This window comes from Branchiostoma belcheri, unplaced genomic scaffold (genome assembly GCF_001625305.1).
Source record: "Branchiostoma belcheri isolate BF01 breed outbred unplaced genomic scaffold, Haploidv18h27 scaffold4, whole genome shotgun sequence".
Taxonomy (NCBI): domain Eukaryota; kingdom Metazoa; phylum Chordata; class Leptocardii; order Amphioxiformes; family Branchiostomatidae; genus Branchiostoma; species Branchiostoma belcheri.
This window is the reverse complement of record NW_017804020.1, coordinates 6,037,084-6,047,213: the sequence shown is the minus strand read 5'-3', so window position 1 is coordinate 6,047,213 and position 10,130 is coordinate 6,037,084. Positions and strand designations below refer to the sequence as shown.

At 45.0% G+C, this 10,130-nt stretch overlaps 1 protein-coding gene across 1 annotated transcript in view; it reads left to right on the top strand.

Annotated features, from left to right (window-relative positions):
* The first annotated feature begins 242 nt into the window (after positions 1 to 242).
* LOC109476964 overlaps positions 243 to 10,130 on the top strand; it is a 10,474-nt gene continuing 586 nt past the window's right edge. The window contains exons 1-14 of the mRNA XM_019777982.1: positions 243 to 323; positions 2,202 to 3,027; positions 3,301 to 3,403; positions 3,880 to 4,006; positions 4,483 to 4,613; positions 4,797 to 4,979; positions 5,374 to 5,527; positions 7,057 to 7,154; positions 7,347 to 7,492; positions 7,906 to 8,099; positions 8,487 to 8,773; positions 9,281 to 9,335; positions 9,459 to 9,652; positions 9,814 to 9,881. Coding sequence (XP_019633541.1) covers positions 2,273 to 3,027; positions 3,301 to 3,403; positions 3,880 to 4,006; positions 4,483 to 4,613; positions 4,797 to 4,979; positions 5,374 to 5,527; positions 7,057 to 7,154; positions 7,347 to 7,492; positions 7,906 to 8,099; positions 8,487 to 8,773; positions 9,281 to 9,335; positions 9,459 to 9,652; positions 9,814 to 9,881 — 2,495 coding nt within the window. The 5' untranslated portion in view covers positions 243 to 323; positions 2,202 to 2,272. The remainder of the gene's footprint in view (positions 324 to 2,201; positions 3,028 to 3,300; positions 3,404 to 3,879; positions 4,007 to 4,482; positions 4,614 to 4,796; positions 4,980 to 5,373; positions 5,528 to 7,056; positions 7,155 to 7,346; positions 7,493 to 7,905; positions 8,100 to 8,486; positions 8,774 to 9,280; positions 9,336 to 9,458; positions 9,653 to 9,813; positions 9,882 to 10,130) is intronic.

Below are 10,130 nucleotides of genomic sequence, written 5' to 3'. Positions count from 1 at the left end.
CCATTTTACAACGTTAGACGTGGCATTCCATCGTTTGCTGTCTGTTGTCACCAAGGAGGCCCGTTCCAAGGATCCGGCCCGGTATATACACATTGCGTACATGTAGCTGTCGCGGGAGGATTACACTTGCTTACAAACTCCTGCGGTCTACTTTCTGTAACTATTCTGGTTTTCAGGTCTATGCCTGACGTTGATGGTAGTGCTCAGTAGAAAACGATTTGGGCGCCCCAGACGTGTGTGTGTTTGATTCACAAGTATCTGGGGTCAAGAGAGGACAAGAGTGGACACTACGTGACCAAGAAACAACTCGAGAATCAACACAAGTAAGTCACCGTACTTCTCTGAAGAACAGTGGGGCATTGTACATGTCGACCCAACATTTCGTATAATCTTTAAACTAAGACATAGCGGATATAGTATAATCCCCGTCCGAAGATTACTGTGGAAAATGATCGCATTTATAATTCATTTACAATTGACATGTTTGTATGAGAAATAAAATCATTTCGTCGATAATCTTGCAGGCTAAAATAGACAACAGTAACAGTGATGTTTGATATCTTCGTCCTTGTCAGGGCAGCATGAATTAGTTAGACTACCTTAAGAATTGTCAGAAAACGTGGCTGTTGAATTATATTGTCGTAACTCAAGTTCATGAACCACATCGTGTACCATTTGTTTGTGATAAAACCCTCTAGTCGTTTGTTGTGACACTACTGTGTACACGTATATGCACGAATCCATTTTTTTAAAAGCCGCGTAACTTGTTGTTTTTGAGTAGCCAGTGCTGGTATGCACTAATCCTGAAGCTGTGGATGATTAGAACATGACCGTGAAAATTACTTTCTGTCATACGTGCCGTCTCGTAGTCACTGTGGTACATGTTATTCTGTAGGGAAGGGTACACCAAAGGTTCAGACATGTACAGTATTACCTTTAAATTTATGACAACCCGAGGACTGTGGTGCGTCATGGAAACACACAAGTGCCAAATGAAGTCGTTTCAAAGCGTTTGAAATATTTCTGTAATAACTATTGTCAGATTTTACGTGTAAGTCATTTATGCTTGACAGCTTGCTGAACGCCATTGTTCTTTAAAGTCGCTTATCTTTTATAAATGGTTTTATTCGCAAGTTCATACCCGGATATTAAATTGTAACATGAAACAATTTATACAGACAGTGCAAGTTGACAATGGTGACAAGTGGAACATGTAGCTATTATACAGAACTGCTACTCAAAACAATCTAAGGCTTTGGGGGTTGATTTCCTTTAGGGGACAGCGGAAGACGAGGTGTCCCACTGTTTTCAGTTCAGTTTAATTTAGTCAACTAGCACTTACACAGAAATTGCGACATTATTTTTTTTAAGTTACAAAGATGATATAAAACGCAGTAAAAGAACGAAGGGCTTTCGACATAGGAATACGGAGTTGAAAAATACGAAACAATCGTGATCAACAGAAGTCAGTTCTTATCATTATACTGCCTAATCATTCTATATCTAGGAAAGAACGACAGTTCATGTCTCTTAGTGTGGCTTAGCAGGATTGTGGTTATATAACTGTGTATAGAATGTATACAGCATTAAGCTCGTGATCATGGTAAGATATTTGTGAGAGTTTTGTAAACTAATGCGTGGTAGACTTGTTCTCTATTCTAACTGTACACATTTTCCTACCATAAACATTACTGTAAGCACATGACAATAATGGTTGTGTGGTGTTTATGCGTCGTTATGGTAACAGCTAAGGCATCCACCAATCATGACATCTTCACGAGCCGAGTGTTTACCGTCCTTGTTGAGTGTCATGATAAGAAGTCGCCATAAACACATAATTAGGGTCATAATTGGTGAGAGCTAGAGTGCTGCTGTGGCTGAATATATAGTAAATGGCCCACTCTGCAATGAGCAAATTAGTACACAACATATATCCGTTAATGTGATGTCTGTAACAGTACCACTTTCTAACATTTTCAAAACAAAACGTTCCCAAACCATACACGTTCTTCAAATATAAATCACAAGGATTAAAAGCGTTGCTCATGTCTTTCTTCTCTGTTGATAAAAACAAAACCTAATAGTTTTTACTCCAGAAGAGTCTTTGAATTAAGGTGTTACAAGCGCACTGTTTTCAAGCACTGACTCAAGCAATAATAGCATCCAGTTGTCAGCTTGTTCTGTTTTGTCCAACCTGTTAGGATAGACGCGAGACGACCAATAAACCAGGTACGTGCTCTGGGCTCGAGTAGCTAGGAATCACACGGAAACCATGGCAACTGAAGAGGAGGTTGGACTTGATGAAACAGTCGCAGAGGAAGAGCAAGACTTGAGCACAACAAAGAAAGAAAAGGCTGGCCACGAGGAAGAACAAAACGACGATCACGACAGTAGAGATACGCTGAACACGACGGAAGAAGAAACAGAGCAGGAGGATACGACAGAGTCCGAGAAAAGACGCCGTGAAAATGATGTCGATGACAAAGCAGATCCACAGGATGCTCAAGAAGAGGAAGTGCACGTGGAACAAACAGAGGAACAAACTACGACCGACCTCGACACAGACGTTACAAGCGAGGATACAGACGACATAGGCAAAGAAGCGCCTGAGGCCGACAAAAATAATTCCTCTGACAAAGAAAGGCAAAACGAAACCCAACAAAGTACAGATGAGGTGGACTACAGAGAGGATGAAGATGAAATGGATGGAACAAAACTAAAGGAACGGCACGATGAAGATGGCACTGATGATAAACAGGACGTACAGGATGCTGAAGATGAAGAAGTGAACCAGAATGATGACGACAAGATGACTGACTCCGAAGTCAACGACCAGAAGAACAGCAACAAAGACAGGGAAGTCCCCGTGACGGAGGACTCAGACACACTAGACAGTGAGGAGGAGGAGGATAGAGATCAGGATTACCCTGAGGAAGTGGACTGCGGGGAAGAGGAGGGGGTCCAGGACGATAAGACGGAATCTGCTCTAGATGGAGGCGTGGAGGGCGACACTTTTACTCCATTGCCGTAAGTTCTTCATACCGAAATCTCTACAAAAGTAGATAGCCTCTGTGGTTCGATAGATAACAAAGAGATAGAATTACATATTAGTACAATAGTTCACCAATAGAAGTATATGTATATGTCAGGCTAGAGACTCTGATCTGGCAGAAACCGGGCCGTAGAGATCCTGATCGAAGTCTCTGTCGACAGCCAGGATGCTGTTAATGTTAGAGTCTTGTTTCCCATGTATGAATCTTAAATTTCAAATAAGTCCAACTTATTTTTTTTTCATCCCAGCTTGTTCTCTTCTAATGAGGACACAAATCCAGCCTGCGTTATCCAAGCCCCCAGTTCTGTTCTAGAGGATCTCAACGTTTCTGCTTCGGTGGAAAGGTCGGGGGTGAGTAGGCGCTAGGCTCTCAGTTGGTAAAGTCACCAAAAGGGCGATTTGGTTTCTGGTCATTTTTAGTGCAGTAAATTGAATCAACAACCTATCCCATATAGCATACTGATACCTGTGAGGCAATAATACGATGTCGCTGGTGGAAAACGGTTGCTTGTTTCGTATCGTAGACTGGTTTCAGCGATCTATTGGTACATGGTAGCACCAAAAAATAAAGGGACTTCTCGGATGACTTTGTTTTCGGGCCATTTTAAATGTTTCAAGTATGAAATGATGACGAAAATATGCTACCAGACATATTTCCCCATCCAGACTACTAGTATTTCTTTGTTTTGTCACCGTGAAATTGAAAGATGTCTTTAACTTACAGGGCAGCTTCTAACAAAAATGTGTTTCATGGTTCGTGATCATTACATTTCAGAACACAACGTTGATTCTTTTAATCTCGTTATGACGTGTCTCCTCTAAACCAGGAGGGTATCCGGGTGACTACCGCCAGTCATCTCAGTCACCTGACGGTGGGCAACAACGAGGAACTCATCAGTGACGTCATCAGGCTCGAACCGTGTGGAAAGGAGCTGCCAGCCCCGGTGCACGTCGGTGAGTATGTGTGCCTTATCTGTACATTATCAACACTAGACAGCCACTGTTACCTGTGTTGCGTCGGCTAAAGCCCTCGCTAGAAACTCTCTTGAAAGAAAGAAAGAATGACTAAACTAGAAAGATAAAATTTGAAAAGCAAGTGCACAATGTTTTACATACTGTAGCCCAACAAACTACTTCACTATACTTCGTACTCAAACACATTCATATATATGGTGACCAGCCCGCCAACTCTGTCCTGCCATATAATGTAATCCAACACCACAGGGGGTCTTCTACAACACCAGTTACCATAGTGACAGACGGGTGGTGTAGGTCATTGGCCTTATTTGTTTGGAGGAGAAAAAACAGAGCACAAACAATGTTTCCCTCTGCGAAGGTGAACATAATGACTTGTTGATGATACTGCCTACGTACAGCTCCTATGGTCGGTAGTATACTACTGGAATATGTTTTGTCATGTGATTCACCAGCTGTTCCTTACATCGGGAGCCCGCTACCTCGCAATGATCACCGGGAGATCGCGCTGAAGGTTTCGTCTGACGGTGACACCTGGCGGCTGGTGCATGCTCGACACACTGATGTCCAGTTTGAGGACTACAAGGTAAAATTACCTTTCGCCAAAAACAGTTACTCAAGCAACTGGATATGATTTTGAAAACGATGTAAAGTTCACCGACGTAAAGTTACCTCTCGTTCTAAGTAACTTGTACATTTTTATAATACGCTCTTTGGTGACGCCAGATTGATAAATAAGCTAATCTCCAAAATCTTTTTTTTTTTGCAGGGCTTTTTCGCCCAGTTGAAACTTCGCAGGCTATGTCTCCTCGCCGTGGTGCTGCGCCTGAAGAGGGAACATTTCATCCTTGAGTCGACAGGGGGCAGCGTGAAATCATCCGTGGACCACAGGGTCGCCCTGGAGTGGACGTCCCATCCCAAACGGAAGAAGAAGGGCAGACTTACACTTGAAGTGAACAAACAACATATTTCGTTTATCGGAAACAGAAGCGTACAGGGCTATACATGAATACATATATATATACATATAAGAATCGACTGTACATTTATGATAAAAAATGAATACAAGAATACGAAAAAACATGCATCTACATGAATCTTAGATATATATATGTTAGTGTACAATTCCTATCTGGCAGTTCGTCGATTGTTTAATGAGTTATTATCGGGCTTTCCTTCTGTACTGGAATTTTTACGTTAGCCAAATGTCTGACAGCAGATCTAGAGGGCATCTGACATACGTGGATCTGTCGTATTCTTCAATCAGAATGGATACCAAAATATAAAAATATATGTGTGTTTCACGGTGTGTGGGAAGACATTAGAACGTCTGTATTTCCTGTTAGGTCCGCCCGACGACCACGTTCGTGCACGAGCTGAAGGAGCGGGAGCCGCTGGGGTACGAGTGGCTGCTGACCATGGGCCCTGTAGTGTACCTGCCGGTCCACAACTTCCGCAGGGCCGTCACCGTCACCCTGCCCTGTCCGCACCACGAGGCAGGTAAGCAGGCTCTTGGTGCGTGCTTAAAGGCGACGCCTTAGGGGCGGAGGCATTTATGTAAGTACTACGATCGAATTGGTTTTGAGTAGCCTTTGGCTTTGTGATCTTTGGTCGAAGCAAGAAAGGACTTTGTTGGAGATGAACACATGTCTGAGATTTACTCAACTGTACTGAAAAAGAAGAAGAGAGCAAACGCCCCGGGAACATGGTCCCCTGGGTTGTTACTGGCTCTCCATTGTCGCAGCAGGACCTGGATGAATAGCTGGGCGCCGTTATATAGAAATGCGGACAGAAGGATCCTGTCGGAAAGGAGAGAATACAAAGTAAGGCCAACTTCACCCAGATAAATGCAAAGTACTTTGCATCAAGTCCCCTAGAAGCAAGGTGCAGCTTCCTCCCATATACATCGCAGGGCAGGAAGTTGAACAAGTGCCGTTCTACACCCACCTGGGAACAACCATTCACCAAACCTTACGCTGGACCGAACATGTCCAGATTACAACCAGTAAGGCCAGGCGAACCCTGGGTTTCCTATGGAAACTCCAGGGCAAGCTATCCCGGGAGGCACTTGAAATGGCGTACAACACAATGGTCAGACCAAAACTGGAGTACGCCGCCGTACTGCTCGGGGATTTGTCTTGCTCATCCAGCAAGATGTTGGAGAGAGTGCATTACCAGGCCGGCTGCCTCATCACCGGAGCCATGAGACGTACACCATCAAGTGTCGTCATGCAGGAGTTAGAATGGGACAGTCTGTCCACCAGGAGGCAGTTCCATTCTATGGTTCTGATGTACAAACTGGTGAACGGACTAGTCCCCCCTCACCTCCAGCCACTAACTCCCACCACACGAGGAGACCAAAGGGTGACACGTGTTCAGCTGCGGAACGCTACGCACCTCCACTTACCCCGGTGCCGTACACAGACGTACCAGGCCAGCTTTCTGCCTTATGCATCACGACTGTGGAATCAGCTGCCTCAGTCTGTTAGAGAGGCCCGCAGCATCACTATATTTAAGAACACGTGTCGGGCCCACCTGCTCACACAGCAGAAGCACTAGTTGACCCGGAGACGTGGCCCCAGACAGGAGAACATTCTGGCGGCTAGAAACCGCATGAACTGTATCTAGTACTAAATGGACTGATACACTAGTATTCTAATCTATGCTGTTTTTAGTACCCTTATAGTTATTTTTATATACTTATATTAGGTTTAAATGTGTGTCTTGTTTGTGTGCTTGTGATTGTTTTGTGTGTGGGCCACAACACCAGCCTCCGCTGCCTGTGGTCCACGAGTATTGTACTTGTTTGCAATTCTAATAAATCAAATCAAATCAAGAAATTCCGGCGGAACTTGACGTCAGGCGGCTCCCCCCACTCGAGGCCCTCCCTGATCTTCCCCCTCCCCCCACTCGTAGCCCTTCCTGATCTTCCCCCTCCCCCCACTCGTAGCCCTTCCTGATCTTCCCCCTCCCCCCACTCGAGGCCCTCCCTGATCCTAATGTCTGCATGTAAAATGTTCCCACTACAGCTGTGTCTAACGTTCTACCCCCTTGGAGGGATCCAGCCATCCCCACCCCGGCCCAGAGAGCTAGCCAGGCGCCGTATGGGCAAATGCTACTGGACAAGGTAAGGTACATTGTATACTAGTATTGTCTCTTACTTTAAAAATGATTATCTAAAGCTGAACTATGTAACATTAAGACGACACATAAAGTTAATATTCTGGCTATTTCTTGCAAAGTAATTAGTGTCATTCAGTAAGTGGAAGTTGCCAGAATATGATTATTATATTATTCTGTTGGCGCTGCACCACTGTAGGTTAAGAAGCGGGAGGGCAGAAAAGATGCTCTCCGTGTCATGATGTACAACAGCGCCACCCAGCGGTGGGCACTGCAGGTCAACAACCTGTCACGTCACGAGGCCGACACAGAGGTCACATTCCAGCCTACCAAACTGGCCGACGGGTAGGGTATTTTTTATTGTCAGTAATATAGGAGATTCCCTACGGCTTTTTATATACGGCTAACGGCTGTTAAAATCGCAGCAGCATAAGGCGAAGATTAGTTAATCAGCACCAAGGACAGGGACAACCGATTGACAGATAGGGGACTTGTTGTATGTTTAATACTGTCAATACAATTGAAGATTCCCTGCATCTTTGGGCATTCTGATAGGGGCTGTCAGAGCCCTGTAATACTACAACAACATTTACGCAGCATTTATATGAAAAAGATTGGTTCATCAGCACCAAGGACAGGGACAGCACTACAAAAATCACACTCGTACGGAGAAGCTTACCGGGTTTGCACCGGGTAAATAATGCTTGTTGTGAAGTGTGTCATATAGTGATACGCTTTATGGTGGTTCCCATACCCAGTTACATGGTGATGAGGACAGTCCGTGAAGTGCCGGGGTTGCTGGAGGACCTGACCCGGCGGGTAGACAGGACGCTGAGGGAGACACACGTGTGCTGGACCCTACACAGGCACGGGAACGACCCGGACAGGATAGTGGTCAGGTGCGCCACGCCAAACACCCTGGAACAGGCCGAGGACGAGCTCAAGAACGCGGGTAACAAAAGCGTTATAACGCGTTGTCTTGACACAAAGTGGCTTGCTCAGATAATGCATGTTCGTGTTTTCATGTCGGGGGCCACAAGACATAACCATATGGTCATACATAACCAGTCAGATGTCCAGCTGAAAGACTGGCTAAATGAAACAAGAAGGATGTAATTCTTCATCGCACATTCTAATAAACTATTACAAAATATCTCTTCTATGTTAGAAATAAATGTTATGATGCATTACAATTGTGCATCTATGAGTCCAATTCAAGTCACCAAGATGACCAATTATTTGAGTCACACATCATCATCATACTCACGGCACCCAACCAGCTATTCCCATTTTGGCCCGTCAGTTTTTTATAAGCATTTCTTTTTGCGGTCTGCATTAGGATTCAGTGACATCTCCCCCGTGAGTGAGGAAGTGGGCCTGTTGGAGGGACAGTCCGTCGTCATCAGCCTCGGCGGGAACCTGGTGATCGATGACGAGGACGGGCGGGTAGAGGTCGCCATGCGCTTCCACGCCAACCAGCAGGTCGTCTGCGAGTTCTGGATCAAAGCGCGGGACAGGTTCGCGGATCGCGCCTACCCGACCTACCGCGGTACGCTGATGATCCACGCCGAGGAGTCTGGGGGGCGGCGGAGGCTTCTGTGCGCCATGGCGGTCACACTACCGAAGGTACTGTATCTGTATCGGTATAGCCGAAATAACCGCCCTTTGGCGTAACACACCAGCTTCGCAGGCACGCGGCGCGACAGTAGCTCGCTACATTACACCGAACGACTTGTTACACATAACCCTTGAACATCTAACTCTAAACATCAAAGCTATCTAATGATAATGCCCCTACTGAACTTGGTGACAGCAGTTTTCTGCGATAGTTCTAGGAAAGAATGAATTTTTGAACACGTCAATCCTTGGTTGATAACTCTGGTACTTGAAGGCATGGCTATTTCTTGTTCTCTTCTGGACTGGTATTAGGTACTTGGTACGTGCACCAGTTTATGGTTCCGTGTATATGTATATGTATAACGTTAATTCTTTGAAGAGTCACGGTACAGAAATTTGATAAAATGTATACTTTAGAAATAAATTCTGGTGTTTAATACCTTCTTCATATCACAGATTAAACATACATTGGCAAACCGTTCATTCTGTAACATTGAGCTGTAATGTATTTTACAGATGGAGAAGAGGTTCGAAAGAGCGACTCGAGCTAAGCATGTGGACATCACAAATGGTAACAATTGATGTTTCCTGTAGATAAAATATCTTGATGAAACCTAGCGATGTCGAACTGTACGTAAAGCAACTTTCTTTTTATCAGTTTGGGTGACATCAATGCACTCTTCATTTCTTCCAGACCCACTAAATAACCAGTTGTTAGACTGGCTGTCGTTCGAGTTGGGCAAACATTGGGAAGCACTGGGTAAAGCACTGAAGCAAAGTAACGCCACCCTGCAGCGGATCAAGCGTAACTACCCGTACGACAGCAAGTCCCAGGCCTTCAACATGCTGTACCAGTGGAGACAATCACAGTCAAAGGCTACAGACAAAGTACGGAAGGAACTCCCCATGCTACTTCATCCGTTAGGTCACCAATTCTACCAATAGAAATCCGGATTGCAGACTGTAATTAAGATAATTGCTCAATAGACAGTCAGAACTTTTATTCACGCCACTTAATGTCATAATGATTAATTTGTACTACTGTTTAGGTTCGGGAGTTGACACATGCTTTGAAGAAGTCAAACAACCGTGTCCTTGCTGAGGAGCTGATGAAAAGGTAAGACGTTGAAGGAAGACTTAAGAAAGGCATCGTGTGTCATGGGAGGAAGGGGGAAGACTGAGAGGAGGAAAAGTTAGGAAGGGGAAAGAGAGGGGGGGAGAGTTGAGGAAGGTGGAAGAGTGGGGGAGGGGGAAGAGTGGTGGGGGAGGGTTCAAGTTGAGGAAGGGGGAAGAGAGTGGTAGTGGAGGGGAAGGAATTTATGCCCTAAACGCTGGCCCCTTCAAAATTCTCTTAAATACAATTATA